Raw genomic sequence first — 18049 nt, 5'->3', positions numbered from 1 at the left:
TCCACAGTTTGAGTGACCCTTCCTCGCTGCAAAGAATCTCTGGCACTCAGTTCTAGCCTGTCCAGTTCCTAGCTCACTGCTCTCACCAGAGGCTCAGACTCAAGTCCTCTGATCTGGATGCAGAACCCCCACCCCACTTGCCAGTTGTGCTGGGTGGAGCCCTGCAATTCCTTTAACATTCAGCCTTCTACTCTTCCTGGCCAGCTGGGTTCAGTTGATACAAACCATTCTTTGAATATGAGCTCTTTTTTGGTGGGACAGCTGTGTATGCATGTGTGGGGTCCCTGCTCAGCCATGTTTCTGCTCCCCTCTTTAAAAATATCCCTATGTGACAGCCACACTGCAGCTCTGAACCCCTGCTCAGCTCTCTGCAAACTCCACTTCTCCAAAAGGCAAAAAGCCTTCCTTGGTCACAGATGGCCACAACCTGCTAGTGCATCCAACAGTTCTAGGGGCTAGAATTTCTCTCTTGGAGTCTCCCAGTTGGCGCTGCAGTTATGGGTGTCCTGCTGGCTGTGTGTGTGTGCAGCCTGAGTCTCCCAGACTCAGTACATTGTCCCAAGTCTCTCCCAATTAGGTTTGGGGGCACCCTGTGTGGGACCAGGGCCACCCACTCCATGTGGGGCAGGAACCACTAAACTGCATTTTCTCTCCTTTGTTCTCACCCTCACTGTAGGAACCTTGCATAGAGTATTTTCCCTTAAACTTATAAAATCTCTTACCTGTGCAAAGCCTCCTCTGTACTCTTTCACTTTAAAAATTCATATCAGCTAAGATTTCATTGAATGTTCAGGATGCTTGTCAGAAGATCCCCTGAAAATATAAGCTGGGGGCACAAGCAAGTGGGCTTAGCTTCTACCTACTTGGCCACCATCTTCTCCCTTCTATAAAAATTTTTGAAGTGATAAATAAAATGGTTGTTAGCAAGCAGAAAGGCCTTATTCCAGCATCTTATTCATATTCTCAGTTTCACTGTTGGATTCCATCACACAAAATACAAGGGGTCCTTGGTTGGAAATTCCTCAACAAGTAGCTTCTAGAAGTAGAAGGTGAACTGAAGTTAATACCTTAGGATTAACTATTTATTCTGAGAGGCTATGAAGTATGAAGATATCTTAGGGAAGAAGGTAATTTGCTGCAGCAGATAGGTCCAAACAGGAAACAGAGAGACATATCTTTGTAAGAGGGCATGCAATGATAAATTGTGTCCCCAAAGTCTAGGAAAATTGGTGATGAAGCAAACTGAATGATACATTGGCATTCCAGGACCATAATGGGGTTGGTAAAGAAAGCGATTGAATGCCATAGGATTAGTCCTTTATTACAGAATTAGTGGTGCTAGATTAGGATACCTTCAGGTAATTCCAAGAGTCACTTTAAAGTTCAAATAGATATATCTACCTTTAAAGGATCTCACAGAATCCTAGTATCCTGGTTTGAATTTCTTGATACACTGGATACATGCATTCAGGTTTCCTTGTTGTGAAACCCCTTGTGAATGCAAGTAAAGATTGGTACAGTGGTTAGCAAGGCACTGATGGATGAAAAGATCTCTGTGTTAATGTTACAAAATGAGAGTAGTAATATCCTAGCTGGGTTTTAGTATTGCTAACGTTAGCATTATTCTCCAGGAACAGACCAAAGTGCAATTGCACTTAATGTTCTGAGAGGCCATTATGGGGACATATATGAGTACCAAAGAGCAGGGAACAGAGGATTGCTAATTACTAAGAAACAGTGATCATCACTGGATATTCCTAACATTTTAGGAATTTCTGTCTTTTGGCCATAGCACTACTTTTGTTCAGAAGCATTAGGAATCCATATACAGACACATGCACAACACATTCAATCCAATTCTCACTTCTTGAGATTTATCTACAGATGGTGTTGATGTATATGCCCCAGGATTCTTCAGATGAGATGGTTCACAAAGTTGCTTGCCATCAATTGCTCTTCAAGATCCTCAACCAGTCAAATGTTCCCAGAGGCGGTCCATAACAGTAGAGCTTAACCTCAATGGGCAGTGATCCTAGATGGTGACCACACTGAAGCCTTTAGAGTCAAAAAGTACTGCTGGGCCTGACCCTCAGCCTTTAGTGGAGGTGCCTGTTTAAAGCAGCAAAGACATGCCGAAGACACAGAATCACAATAAGACGCCTTCCCTAGGTCTTCCTAAACACTTGTCAGAAGTCATTATCCTAGTATAAGTCATGCAGAAACCTAAAGTAGGTTGTTGGCAAAGAGAAAGGTCAGCTGGGATTGGTAGGGTTCAGATAAAAATATGTACCCACCTGAAGGACTCTCCCTCAGAGAGGTGGACTGACAGTTCTAGGCAGTGGTCAAAAGGCCATATTGTCTGGTTTGTCAAAAGCCAAGAAGTCTTTAAATAGCAACAAAACACATAGCTGGATGAAATGGTGGCAGAGCTATGTCTCCATGAAGGTTGGTTTGTGTTGAAGCTGACCTCTAGTCAGTAGGTGGAGTGAGAGCCAGCTTCTAGTGGGAAAGTATTGGTAGGATATAAAAATGCAATTAGGACATCAATCAAGAGTCCTAAACCAACATGAAACAATGAAAGTGAGTATAAAAGTCTTGGGTCCAGTATTAGGCACTAAAGGCTTGGGGCAATAAACTCAACCCAAATCTCACCCATTGGTGGGAATGGGGTTCCCAATGCACTGGCAGGATTGTTTTCATTGGCAAAGACTGGGCAGTTTTGCCTGCATGGTTTCAGTACTCCTGGGTAATTAGTCCTGACTTTAGGAAGTACCTGTGAATTATTTGCATCATTGTTGGGTTAGGTTTGTTGATGGGTCACAAAATAAATGAGACCTGGTTATTCAAATTTCCAGAAGCACATGAGTTCCTGACTATGTAAAGTAGTATCACAGTTATCCATCTATATTTTTAATGTTAGTGCAGCATATAAATCAGTAAGGCTGGAGGTGAGAGAGATATAAGTTCATAAAGTGACCAGCCTGGGCTCCGCTTACTGGTGAGCTAGATTATTTATCCTTGCTGGAGCTCGAGATTTTTTGGCAAGGCAATCCTTGTGAAGTGACCAGCCTGGCTGCAGTAGAAGCACAGCTGAGTTTCTTGCTGGTGAGCTTTTTTGGCTGGGATGAGAAGTGGCTAGTTTTCTTGCCACTGTATAAACTCTTCCTTGTATGATAGACATGTGGTGCTGGAGAAGGTTTGGTGGTGGATCAGGGAAGGCAACTCTGGGAACTAGGCCTCTTACTGCAAGGGTTCTGACGTGTCACTGTGTTTCTTGTCCAAATGAATACACTGAGTGACCAGGTATGGAAGGTTGTTCATCATGTCTGTGACACTCACTTCATTGTTTTTTTTTTTTTTTAATATTTTATTGTTGTTCAATTACAGTTGTCTGCATTTACCCCTCATCAATCCACCCCCCCCAACAAAACCATCCCCACCTCCCTCCCCTGATTCCACCCACCATTGGTTTTGTCCATGTGTCCTTTAGAGTTGTTCCTGAAAACACTTCCCCCCTTTCCCCACATTATCCCCTCACACCTCTCCTCTGGCTACTATCAGATAACAACCTTAATTTCAAAGTCTCTGGTTATATTTTGCTTGCTTGTTTGTTTTGTTGATCTGGTTCCACTAAAAGGTGGCATCATATGGTATTTGTCTTCCACTACTTGGCGAATTTCACTTAGCATAATGCTCTCCAGTTCCATCCATGCTGTTGCAAAAGGTAGGAGCTCCTTCTTTCTTTCTGCTGCATAGTATTCCATCATGTAAATGTACCATAGTTTTTTGATCCACTCATTTACTGATGGACACTTAGGTTGCTTCCAGCACTTGGCTATTGTAAATTGTGCTGCTATGAGCATTGGGGTGCATAGGTTCTTTTGGATTGGTGTTTCAGAGTTCTTAGGATATAATTCCAGCAGTGGAATTGCCAGACCAAAAGGCAGTTCCATTTTTAGTTTTCTGAGGAAATTCCATACTGTCTTCCACAGTGGCTGCACAGTCTGCATTCCCACCAACAGTGCAGGAGGGTTCCTTTTTCTCCACATCCTGTCCAACACTTGTTTGTTTATTTGTTTATGATCAACATACCATTGTGACCAGTGCACTCACTTCATCCTGAATAGGGTCAGCTACTCCCTCTTGGAAGTGATCATTCTGATTGGTTTTATTACAGCTTAGATTTTGAGCACGAAGCTAGAAAGTAGCAGTGATCTGCTGAGAGGAGTTGCCCCTTTTGTCAACCTTAGAATTCAGCAGAGGGTTTATTTTCTGTTTTATGGACTCACCAAATGACCATTGAATTCAAGAATGAAGTTCTCATATTGCTTCAACAGAGCACCCTGGTCAGATCTAGATATCAGCCTCTAAGTTCCCATCTGCTGAAATAGGAGTCAGGACAAAAAATATTCACTTGGGGATCATGTACAGGACTGAGAATCTTGAGAGTTATCAAGTAGTTAGTCACCTGAGAAAGAAACCCTGAGACACTGGCAGAGTCACCATGAAATTAGGATAAGTTGTTAAGTGAGCAGGGTAAAGGCATCTGAAGGGTAAGTGGAGGCAGTCTAGCTTCCTCACCCAGGTGTCTGGGTATCTAAGGGAAGCAGTGTTCCCATAGCCTTGGAGGCACCTGATAACTAGTGTTCTCATAGCCTTGAGTTTGGGTCTGATAAACTCTTTCCATAACATGAGGTGGGCTTGCATATGCAGAATTATGTTATGTTCTATAATTTCTGGCATCTTGTCTGTTTTTTTTTCCCCTCTGGTACTTAAACAAGTAAGGACTCCCTGTGGGGGGTGATGATGAAAGACACACAAGATGACAGGTGCCACGCTGAGGAGCAGGGGCCATGAAATGAAGCATGCAGATAGACATGCAACTTGCAACATGTGTGGCTCATCGTGAATAAAGACATGCCAGACATCCAAACAGCTCTGTGAATATTTTTCCATTTGCACTAATACCATGAACATTCCTGGCCTTGAAAGGTGCTAGCACAGCATCATTGAGGTGGCCAAAGCAGTCATGACTTGTTCCCTCAAAGTAATGGTCTCCTTGGTCAGATGCTGCACTTGTGGCTGCAGAATCAGATTGTCTGCCCAAAGGTAGGAATGTTCTACCTGTAAGGTAGGTCATGATTCTGTGTGCTCCTCCATTATATCTTCTGGAACTAAGTATAATTGAGTAGCAGTCTTGGAGACCAATGGTAAGACAGTGAGTTTGCTCTGTGATCAAAGAGACAGTGTGATGAGCAAGTAATCAAAGGTGTTAGGTACAGAGTCACAAGGGGATGGTGAGAGCTGAGTTACAGAGAGGCCAAAAATTGTTGTCCACTACTGAATGTTGCCACTTTTTTATGGAGAATGCCAATGTTCTGCACATTCAGAAGAAATAAATTACCTAGGACACAGATAGGATTTTGAATTAAGAAGATAAATATAAAAGCCACAGTAGATTTCTCTCCCCACTCCCATTCCTTGTAATATAGGGGCAATTTGTACCCAGACTAAGCATTTGGTTCTAAAGCATTATCTTTAGCAAAGAATTTTATAATCCATAGTGATTATAGATATTATCTGTGCCATATTTTAGATTTCACAGATAGGAAAACAGAGACCCAGGGGGGTAAAAATATTTGCCGAAGGTAATGCAACTAGTTAATATTTGAGCTAGGATGTTCATCAGGACTGCTATCCAAAACAACACTTCCTCCAGGAGCACAGATATACTCACTTGCATGCAATCCTTGGGCGTGGGGATGGTTCATGCCCCTTTCTACTGAAACTGTGATATGGAAACCAGCAGAATTGGCATCACCAGGGAGGTCGATAGATATGTAGACTCTCAGGTCCTATTCCAGATTTAATTTAATCAGTATTCCACTTTAACAAGATTGCCATGTTGATTCAAATATGCATTGAAGAGAACACTTACCTCTAGCTGTAATAAACACTGGTTGCATTTTACCCTCAGTGCCCAAAATTAGCCTTCATTGCTGTGGAGATCTGATTGCTGTGGTGGTAGTAAATTCATTTTTTTGCTGGCTTTCTAGTTCCTGCTTGAGGTCACATTTAGCTGCTATGGAAATGATTAAGATATCACAGGTAAAATGAAGAGGTGAGTTTGAGAACCTAGGGAAAACAGACAGCATTTCTTAAAACCATAAAAATCAAAATGCCCTGCAGTCTTCCCTGCATTGATAACAAAAATAAAGCAACCAATAAAAGTTAAACACAAAGCTCAAGGAACGGACTGTCAGCTATCAGAGGGGTGGGGGGAAGGATTATTGGGTGAAAGAAGGTGAAGAGATTAGCAAAAGAAAGAGCATGGCCCATAGACACAGAAAACACTGTGGTGATATCCTGAGGGAAGAGGGTGGCAAGAGCTGGGTAGAGGTAGGCAAAGTGGGAGGGAATGGGGACATCTGTAATAGTGTCAACAACAAAAATAAAGACAAGTGGAGAAGATTGAATGTGGAAGATGGGGGGTAGGTAGGGCCAGGCAGAATAATGGGGGGGGTGATGGGGACAACTATAATATGAAAACAAATTAAGTTGAAAAATTCCAAACTCCGAACATATATCAGATGAACTATTCTGCTGTGTAATTCCTCTCATTGCCTTCTCTTAGGTAACATAGCATTTATATTTATTTTTATTTTTTTCCAAGATCTTGTTTTATTTATTTATTTTTAATTAAAAAAAATTATTCAGATGGAAAGGGGAAAGATGGCAGTGAGATAGGTAGGAGCAGAGTCCACTTCCCCTCAGCACCAGTGGAACACCTAGCTGATCTGAGGAACAGAGCAAACAGCCAACGGTATTCCAGCATATATGAAGATCTGAGACCAAAGATAGAGGACATTGAAAGGTCTGACGGTAAAAAGAGTGCTTAAGGACAATAAGGTCCCTGGGACCTGCGCGGGGACCAGGGCGGCTGAAGCTCTGGCCCGGGAGCAGGGTTTGCTGCAGAATTCTTGGGAGAGAGCCAGGCTGGGCTGTGTGAGCAGCCAGGTGCTTGTTTCGACTAGGGAGGCTTGAATAGGAAGAATTTCTCAAAAAGAAAAAGAGAAAATAGAGTCACTCAGCTGCTAGTTAGAGAACTCTCTGCAGCAGCTGTGGATTCTGGTACACCTCCCCCAGCAGCTCCTGGACTGTGAACCCGGGATAAGCAGCCCCAGCACTCACCTGAAGCCCGGTTGCGAGCACCCAGACTAGCAGACTGGGCACCCACAACTGAAACCCAGTCTGGACGCCCACACCTGAAACCTCGGGTAGGTGTGCACCAGGATCAGTAGCTGCCTGCCCCCACACACAGGCCCAAAGTGGCGGACCAGCCAGCCACAAAACTCAGACTCAAAGCGGTGGATCAGATGATTAACAGCCTAAATGCCTGCGAGCAACCACACCTAGAAGCACTGGTTCTGAACAACTCCTACCTAGCCCCTGCACACAGAGCCCTGCAGGGCCTACTGGCTCTCTAGGAGGAAGGTAGAACGCCAGGCAGAGGGGAGCTGCAGGGCTAGGGAACTGCATTCCCCAGAAAAATTCGACCCAGTAGGGGGCTGAACTGCCCCATAGCAGCACCAAGAGCCCCTAGCATCTAAGACAGCAAAGAGCAAGAAGGGAAAGTGTGAGTTGCCACAAATTGGAGTAACTCAAGGAGAGCACAACTAGTGAACTAAAGGCCTAGTGGGGACCAAAAGGACCCTGAGGAACTGGACTTGAGGCTGAACGAAAGTGAAGAGTGTGACTCAGGGCCAGAGAAAAGTGAAACCAATCCCTCCACCCACCCTCTCTCGTTCCACAGACATAAAGACCAGCAAAACTAAAGTGACTGGTTTAAAGCCAGCAGCAGATTTTTTCTCATTTTTCTTTTCCTACTTTCCCCCTGAATTCCTTCTTCCTTTCTGTCCTTCTTTCTTTTTTTATTCCTTCTTCCTTCCATCCTTTACCTTTTTTATTCCTTCTTCCTGCCTTCTTTTATTTACTGTTTTGTTTTAATTTTTGTTAAAATTCCTTCTTATCTTGCCTCCGATCATTTTGTATTCCTTCTTCCTCCCTTCCTTTCTTTTTCTATTCCCTTTTTGCCTCCTTCCCTTGTCCTTTTTTTCCGCTCTTTCTCTTTTTCCAATAAGTAAGACAATAAAACCTGGAGCGCTGAAAACATCAGCATTTGACCGTGTTAGACCCATAAAAGTCAGCTCAAGACCAGTGAGCACAGGAGATTAAGGAGACAGCACCACTGAATCCCATTGGCATTCAAACATAGAAGTTCATACCATAAACCCAGGGAGTCAGAACAAATCAATTTAAGAAGCAGAGGTTAACAAGAAGAGACTCACAAACAAGGTGAAGACAAAGAAACAATTCCAAAATGAAAGGAAAGGAGCAAGCTTCAGTAACAATTCTAACTGAAAAATAGGCAATTCAACTATCAGATACTGAGTTCAAAGCAATGGTTATCAGGAAGCTCACTGAGCTCAGAGTGAAACTACTAGAAACTACAGGGAAACTACAATGAACTCACTGCAAACTATATCAACAAGAAAAAGGAAATAGAAAATACCAACAAGGGCCAAGAGGAAATGAAGAATACAATTTCTGAACTGAAGAACACAGTAGAAGGAATCAAAAGCAGACTTGATGAAGCAGAGGACTGGATCAGCAAGCTGGAGGACAAAGTAGAAAAAAACACCCAGACAGAGCAAGAAAAGGAAAAGAAACTCAGAAAGAATGCAGAGGGATTAAGGGAAATGCAAGACAATATCAAATGTAGTAATATCCATATAATAGGAATACCAGAAGAAAAAGAAGAAGACCAAGGAATGGAAAACCTGTTTGAAAAAGTAATGATGGAAAATTTCCCTAATGTGATGAGAGAAAAAGTCACACAAATCCAGGAAACACAGAGAGTACCAAACAAGAGGAACCCATAGAGGCCCACTGCAAGACACATCATAATTAAAATGGCAAAATTCCAAAACAAAGACAGTATCTTAAAGGCAACAAGGGAGAATCAGGATGGAACATACAAGGGTGCCCCAATAAGGTTAGCAACTGACTTCTCAATGGAAACGCTCCAAGCCAGAAGAGAATGGCAAAAAATATTCAAAGTAATGAGAACCAGAGGCCTACATCAAGACTACATAACCCAGCAAGCTTCTCCATCATGATAGAAGGCCAAATAAAGAATTTCCAAGATAAAAGAAGTCTGAAAGAATACATTTCCGCCAAACCAGCTCTGCAAGAGAAGCTAAAGGGACTGCTTTAAGGAAAGGAAGGAAAAGAGAAAGAGAGAGGAACACAGGTAGGAAAAAAAGGCAATGAATAAAGACCTATCGATAATAACCTTAAATGTAAATGGATTAAATGCTCCAATCAAAAGACATAGAATAGCTGAATGGATAAGAAAACATGACCCACACATATGCTGCCTACAAGAGACCCATCTCAGGACAAAAGACTTACACAAAGTGAAAATGAAGGGCTGGAAAAAAAATTTTCCAAGCAGGCGGACAGAAAAAAGAAGCAGGGATAGCAATACTCATATCAGACAAAATAGTCTTCCAAAGAAGGGTTATAAAGAGAGATCCAGAATGTCACTTCATAATACTCAAAGGAAGAATCTACCAAGAAGACATAAACATTGTAAATATATATGCACCCATCATAGGAGCACCCAAATCCATAAAGAAAATCTTGGAGGACTTCAAGAAAGATATTGACAGCAATACAATTATACTAGTGGACTTCAACACACCACTGTCAAAAATGGACAGATCTTCCAAACAATATATAAAGAAGGATATTGTGTCACTTAATAAAACCTTAGATGAAATGTACTTAACTGATATATAGAGAGCTTTCCATCCCAATGAAGCAAAATAAACATTCTTTTCAAGTGTACATGAAATATTTTCAAAGATAGACCACATGACAGGACACAAGGCAAGCCGCAAAAAATTCAAGAAAATTGAAATCATATCAAGCATTTTCTCTGACCACAAGGGGCTGACACTAGAAACCAACCCCAAAGGAAAAAACCCAAAACACTCAAAATCATGCAGACTGAATAACATGCTATTAAATAATGAATGAGTCAAGAACAATATTAGGGAAGAAATCAAAAACTTTCTGGAAACAAATGAAAATGAACTCACAACAACCCAAAACCTATGGGACACAGCAAAGGCAGTCCTGGGAGGGAAGTTCATAGCAATACAGGCCTACCTTAAAAAGATAGAAACAATTCAAACAAACAACCTAACCCTGAGCCTACAAGAACTAAAGGAACAACAACAAAGACAGCCCAGAACAAGTAGAAGGAAGGAAATAACCAGGATCAGAGCAGACTTAAATGATATAGAGACTAAAAGCACAATTCTAAGGACCAATGACTCCAGCCGCTGGTTCTTTGGAAAGATAAACAAAATCGACAAGCCTTTAAGTAGGCGCATCAAGAAAAAGAAAGAATCCAAATAAACACAATTAGAAATGAAACAGGATAGATTACAACTGATGCCACAGAAATACAAAGGATTGTAAGAAATTACTACGAACAACTGTATGCCCAGAAATTTGATAACCTAGGGGAAATGGACACATTTCTAGAAAAATATAATCTTCCAAAACTGAATGAAGAAGAAGCAGAAAGCCTAAACAGACCAATAACAGCAGACGAAATTGAAGCAGTCATCAAAAAATGCCCAACACACAAAAGCCCTGGACCACATCGTTTCACAAGAGAATTCTGCAAAGCATTTAAGGAAGAGCTAACCCCTATCCTTCACAGACTATTCAAAAAAATCCAAACTGATGGAAGATTCCCAAAGTCTTTTTATGAAGCCAGCATCATCGTAATCCCAAAACCAGATAAAGACACAACGAACAAAGAAAACTTCAGGCCAATATCACTGATGAACATAGCCGCTAAAATTCTCAACAAAATATTGGCAAACCGCATCCAGCAATACATTAAAAAGGTCATACACCATGACCAAGTGGGATTCTTCCCACAGATGCAAGGATGGTACAATATTTGCAAATCAATAAACATAATACATCACATAAACATCAAAAAAGAAAAAAATCACATGATCATATCAATAGATGTGGAAAAAGCATTTGATAAGATACAGCACCCATTTCTGATAAAAACACTCAGCAAAGTGGGAATAGATGGAGCCTTCCTCAACATAATAAAGGCCATATATGAAAGACCTACATCCAACATCATACTCAATGGACAAAAACTTAGAGCTTTCCCTCTAAGATCAGGAGCAAGACAAGGATGCCCTCTCTCACCCCTCCTATTCAACATAGTATTGGAAGTCCTAGCCACAGCAATCAGACAAGAAAAAGAAATAAAAGGCATCCAAATTGGAAAGGAGTAAATAAAACTGTCACTGTTTGCAGATGACATAATAATGTACCTGGAAAATCCTATGGACTCCACCAAAAAACTACTCGACCTAATAAATGAATTTGGCAAAACATCTGGATACAAAGTCAATACTCAGAAATCAAAGGCATTCCTGTATACCAACAACAAAACTGCAGAAACAAAAATCAGGTAAAAAATCCCATTTGATATAGCAAAAGAAAAATAACGTATCTAGGAATAAACCTAACCAAGGAGGTAAAAACCTGTACTCAGAAAACTAAACAAAACTGAAGAAAGAAATTAAGGAAGACACAAACAAAAGGAAACATGTACCATGCTCATGGATTAGAAGAATTAACATCATCAAAATGGCCATATACAGAAATAAATTTATAGATTCAATGCAATCCCTATTAAAGTACCTATGATATATTTCACAGATATAGAACAAACATTTCAGAAATTTATATGGAACCATAAACGACCCCGAATAGCTGTAGCAATTTTGAGAAAGAAGAACAATGCGGGAGGAATCATAATACCTGATATCAAACTGTATTACAAGGCCAGTGTATTCAGAACAGCCTGGTACTGGCATAAAAACAGGCACATAGACCAATGGAACAGAACAGAGAGCCCAGAAATAAACCCAAGGCTTTACGGTCCATTAATATTTGACAAAGGAGGCAGGAGCATAAAATGCAGCTAAAACAGCCTCTACAACAGATAGTGTTGGGAGATCTGGATAGCTACGTGCAAAAAACTGAAACTCGATCACCAACTTACGCCATACACAAAAATGAACTCAAGATGGATAAAAGACTTAAATATATGTCGTAACACCATAAATGTCCTAGAGGTAAACATTGGCAGTAAAATCTCAGACATTCCACACAGCAACATCCTCACAGACATGTCCCCTAAAGCAAGGGACATAAAGGAAAGAATAAACAAATGGGACCTCATCAAAATAAAAAGATTCTGCATGGCTGAAGAAAACAGCACCAAATTACAAAGAGAATCAACAGTACGGGAAAACATATTTGCTAATGATACCTCAGACTAGGGCCTGATCTCCAAAATATATAAAGAACTCACACGACTCCACTCCAGGAAGACAAACAACCCAATTAAAAAATGGGCAAAGGACTTGAACAGACACTTCTCCAAGGAAGACATACAGAGGGCCCAGAGACATATCAAAAGATGCTCAGCATCACTAGCCATCAGAGAGATGCAAATTATAACCACAATGAGGTACCATCTCACACCAGTCAGAGTGGCCAACATAAACAAATCCATAAACAAATGTTGGAGGGCATGTGGAGAAAAGGGAAGCCTAGTTCACTGTTGGTGGGAATGCAGACTGGTGAGACCACTGTGGAAAAATTTCCTGTATCGAATTTCCTGAGAAAACTAAAAATGGAACTGCCCTTTGACCCAGCAATTCCATCGCTAGGATTATACCCTAAGAACCCTGAAACACCAGTCCAAAAGAACCTGTGCACCCCAATGTTCATAGCAGCCCAATTTACAATAGCCAAATACTGGAAGCAACTTAAGTGCCCATCAGCAAATGAGTGGATCCAAAAACTATGGTATATTTTCACAATGGAATTCTGCGCAGCAGAGAGAAAGAAGGAGCTTATACCCTTTGCAACAGCATAGATGGTACTGGAGAGCATTATGTTAAGTGAAATAAGCCAGACGATGAGGGACAAATACCATCTGATCTCACCTTTTCCTGGAACATAATCAACAGAAGAAAAAAGGAAACAATATATAACCAGAGACATTGAAGTTAAGAACAATCTAACAATAATCAGCTGATGAGGGGGGATTTCGGAAGGGACCATATGGAGAGGGGATTACAGGAACTACTATAAAGGATACATGGGCAAAATCAAGGGGGAGGGTGTAGGCGTGGGAGGGATTTGGATTCAGCTGGGGTGGGTTGGAGGGATGGGGACAAAAGGCATACAACTGTAATTGAAAAACAATAAAGAAAAAAAAAATAGAAATGAAACAAAACCAACAAACTTGATGCAGTTTCGTTGATCTACTCATTCATTTGGAATGCAACAGCTACACAGTACACATGCTCACTCAACGGCATCTACTGCCTCCACTGACTAGTACATTGAAGTCATCATTGTCCACACATGTGCATTCCAGTCCACTCTTCTTCTCTGATGTGACACAAACTGCTCTCATTATATTAATAATGGCTGGACATTTTCTAGATTAGCTTCATAGGCAGCACATACTTTTTATCCAATAGTCTATCAATGGACACTTAGTTTTCTTCTATATCTTAGCTATCGTACAAAAGGCTGCAATAAACATAGAAATTTTGCTTTGGACTTCCTCAGATAACTACTTAGAAGTGGGATTGCTAGGTTATATGATAGTTCTATTTCATGGATGGACCTAGAGGACACTATGTTAAGTGAAATAAGTCAAGCAGAGAAAGATAAATGCCATATGATATCATGTACATGTGGAATCTATAGAAGAAAATAAAACAAACAAAACAGAAACAAACTCACAGATAGGGAGAAAAAACTGATGACTTCCAAATGTGAGGGGTATTGAGGGCCCAGGTGCCCCCCAAAGTGCAGAGGTTAAGATGTATAAATTGGCAGTTACAAAATAGTCACAAAGATATAAGGCACCGCATAGGGAATTTAGTCAATATTATTGTAATAATTATGTATGGTGTCGGGGGTTACTAGACTTATCAGGGGGATTATTTCATAAATTACACAAATGTCTAACTACTATGCTGTATACATGAATGTTCGGAACCGCCCTGCCTGGTTTCAGAAGATGTAAACCCCCATGACTAAGGCTGAGTAAAAAGACCTTGGAACCATAAGCCAGTTAGGAGACAAAGCTTATCTTCCTGGTACGGGTGCTGCCTCTGCCTACTTTACTTCACCCTCTTGGCCCCAGTGCATGACCAGTTAGCCAATGATGGGTAAGATTCTTCAAGGGAGGGACAAGTTAAGACAGGCACGGTTACAAAAAGGCCCTCAAGGAAGGAATTGAGGGGCTATAGAAAAAAAGGGGTGATGGACCCTCGGCTTTGACATAGCCTGACTCCTCATTCTGTCTGCAAGAAGTCTCCTAATCTCTTGGCTGCTTTAATTTCCTTCTCTGACTTAAGCCTGAAAGAATGCCTTAAGCACAAAACAATGCCGGAGGTGGGTGCAGCCCTGTGCTGGAAAGGGCAGATTCCCTAGGGCAATCAGGCATAAGAAAGATTACATAAAATCTTGTGAAACCTACTTTGCTAATACCCTCAATTTTCTGATAAGGGTCCGTGCATGGAATGAGTTTGTTCCCCAAAGTTTTATAGCTCTCTAACTATCTGACTCTGACTCAGAATAAACCCACAGAGTTCTTTGAGTGTTATCTATTATTTGATCATTTCTGCCTGACAATGATTGAAGAGCTTTATGTGTACACCCTGTATTCCTATGCAAATTAAACCCAATAAAAACCCATTGAGGAACTGGCTCCAGGCCCTTCTCCTTTGAGAGAGCAGCCACCTTTCCTCCCCAAGCAGATCATGTCTTGGTAGACTTATTCTCCTCCATGGCAGCTGAGGGGTCTCTGCGGGTGGAGCCCCCCCCATGAAACTAATATAATATTGAATGTCAACTGTAATAAAAAATAAAACATTTGAAAATGGGAAAGACAACTTCTGTTTTTATTCAGTTATATCAGACATTTTGTGGGTCTTTGGGACAATAATACTTAAGATTTCTTCAGTACCTAATTTATGCCAGTTTAAATACTCTGGTACAAGCTGCCTAGCTATATTTAAAAGGATTCTGGGCCTATGGCTGGCCTCATTGGTATAATGTTGTGAAGGATTGTCAATGTCTGACATGGGCTCTGGAGAAATAAATGCAACATGAGCATTTACTTACCAGTTCTTTACCATACTATGTAATCTACACAGAAGTCTTTTGAAGTAGATATAATGATTTGCATTTTACAGGTGAAGAAACGAAGCTCCTGCTTTCACTTCCAAACATGTAATTATTCCCACTCCTGCTTTCAATCTCTCTTTCTCCTGAACTAAAAGCCATTTCTCTCTCTTCCTATGTCCAGCTCAAAATCAGTCATGTCAATGTAGCTTCCTCTGACTCCTCAGACCCTTACTGACCTCTCCATTCCCTGAGCTGTGAAAGGACACATGACTGTATGTTCCTTCCAGGAGGAAGCCTCTTTCCTCAAACCCTCATAATACCTTGCACAGTGTAGGTTCTATGGGCCTTATAAAAATCTTTTTTTTTAACACTTAAATTTCTTTTTTTAATTTATTTTTTATTGTTATTCAATTACAGTTGTATGCCTTTTCTCCCCTTCCCTCCCCCCCCCACCCCAGCTGAACCCACCTCCCTCCCCCCACCCCCCCCCATTTTGTCCATGTGTCCTTTATAATAGTTCCTGCAATCCCCTCTTCCCACTGTCCCCACCCCACTCCCCCCTGGCCACTGCTAGACTGTTCCCCCCCTCAATGTCTCTGGTTGTATTTTGTTTGCTTTTTTCATAAAAATCTTTTTTGATGGATACACTAAAATGACAAGGACTAAGGGGAAAATAAGAAAAAATAAAAAACTATTAGTAGTCTAATGTTAAACATGTGATCAGAAAAATAAGATTTGTAACCCAGCCATGAAAATCTTGTCAAAATGTGAGGAAGCTGAATAAGCAAGCAGGGGGATGGAGTCTCAGTAGAAGTTGCCTACGCTTGAGGGAAGGGCCAGTAGGCATTGGTATTACCAGTTATTGGCTTTTTATTCCTCTATGTTCCCTTCTTCCTTAAGTTCCATAAATTCAGTATATATGAGAAGAACTCCAAAAATAAATTCATTTCTAAAAATTTGTGTATTTATTCTTACATGTTTAACTTCAGTCATCTTCAACATACTCTCCATTTGATACAATACATCTATCAAGACATCTTTTTCTACTGCTCAAAACAGTTTTTGAACTCATCAGTTTTGATGACTTTTAGTGTTTCTGTTTGTTGTTGTTGTTGTTTTGTTTCACCACCTCCACATTGGCAAAACATTTCTCTTCGAGGACATTTTTCATTCAGGAAGACAAAAAAAAAAGTCACTTGGGGCAAGATTGGGTGAATAAGGATGACGGGGTATGGGAGTCATGACGTTTTTGGTCAAAAACTGCTGAATACTCAGTGCAGTGTGGGCAGGTGCACTTGAAAATCACCCATCATGAAATGGGTAAATGCACTGAAAGAGTCTTCAAAAAAATTAACTGAAGCCAAACGCAGCCGTTCACAACACCAGCTGGTACACTGATGCAGATGGTTTTGTTGTTCTTAGAACATTCACCTAGTGGGGAAGCCTGTAGTATAAGGAGCCTGCCCTCCAGAAGATAATTTTGTTTTGGGGGTCCCCCACCTCATATAGCAATCCAAAACAAATGAAAAATAATGAGGTGTGATCAAGATTTTTGTACTACTTCTAGGTTCAAGAAAGATGTCTGGGAGAGTGTTTTCTATAACTAAATATGCACTTTGCCATGTTTTACAAGAATAGTGAGATGATATTTTTAAAATTGGGACCAACCCAATAAATCTGATCTATCATTATATCCATATAATCACCATTTAATCAATATTTGAAGATATTAAAAGAGCAGCTTAAAAGATGGAAGCCAAGTAAGAAAGCAAATCTCAAATAATCTTAAAATTAGCCCTTTAAATTTGAAATGAAAGGTCTTCTGCATTTATGCTCCCTGCTGTCTCTTTCATCTTTAATTCATTAAGTGCGATTTGTTTATTGCTGAATACCACTTGAACTTGAAACTCATGAGCTGACAGATCCTAGCCCACTTAACCGTTTTTGGGGTTTTTTTGTTTTTTTTTTTTTTTTTGCATTGCCAGGTCCCTGTGGTGAGCAGGCAACCTACAGCCCTAAGCTTAAAGGTGGAGAAAACATAATATAAAAAACTTAGGTCCTGGCTGGTGAGGCACAGTGGGTTGGGCAACATCCCATAAATCAAAAGGTCATAGGTTCAATTCCTGATCAGGGCAGATGCCTGGGTTGCAGGTTCGGTCCCTTTGGTCCCTGGTCAGAGTACATATGAGAGGAAACTGATCAATGCTTCTCTTAATGGTGTTTGTCTCCATCTCTTTCTTCCTCTCTTCCCCTCTCTCTAAAAATAAATAAATAAAATATTCAAAAAGGAAAAAGAAAAGAAACTTAGTATATACCATGTTTTTCAACTACAGTAAGCTTCCTAATGGCCACATATTAGAGAAAAATTCCAACTTCAGAGATGGAAAGTTTGAAGCTCAGGCAATGGAAAATTACTTGGGTCATGTTTATGTCTCCCTTTGCTAAGTGCCAGTCTGAAGCCATTTCATTAACCTTTCTTTCCCCTCCCAGCCTTGACTATTAGTGAATGAGCAATACAGGGAATATAGAGTATGTTATAGAAGCAAACTTTTAATGTCATTCAATCATTGGTAACATCCCACAGATATGCAGAACATTTTATGTGATCTAAGTATTCTCCTACTGTCTCATTTATCATTTAGCTAAACTATGAAGTAGGCAAGGCTTTTATTCAACACTCCCTCCAAAAGATGTAGTAAGAGTTGTGTAAGGACATACA

The 18049-nt window shown here is 40.7% G+C and overlaps 1 protein-coding gene across 1 annotated transcript; it reads right to left on the bottom strand.

Annotated features, from left to right (window-relative positions):
• Positions 1–2992: 2992 nt before the first annotated feature.
• Positions 2993–5160, bottom strand: RTL4 (retrotransposon Gag like 4). The gene is given in 7 exon segments (XM_071220259.1): positions 2993–3054; positions 3057–3334; positions 3541–3545; positions 4114–4298; positions 4301–4394; positions 4397–4589; positions 5003–5160. Coding segments are annotated over 7 exon segments (975 nt in total).
• Positions 5161–18049: the final 12889 nt, after the last annotated feature.

The sequence above is a fragment of the Desmodus rotundus genome, chromosome X (genome assembly GCF_022682495.2).
Source record: "Desmodus rotundus isolate HL8 chromosome X, HLdesRot8A.1, whole genome shotgun sequence".
In the NCBI taxonomy this organism is placed as follows: Eukaryota; Metazoa; Chordata; class Mammalia; order Chiroptera; family Phyllostomidae; genus Desmodus; species Desmodus rotundus.
The sequence above is the reverse complement of the archived record's forward strand: the minus strand, read 5'-3'. Positions and strand labels throughout refer to the sequence as shown.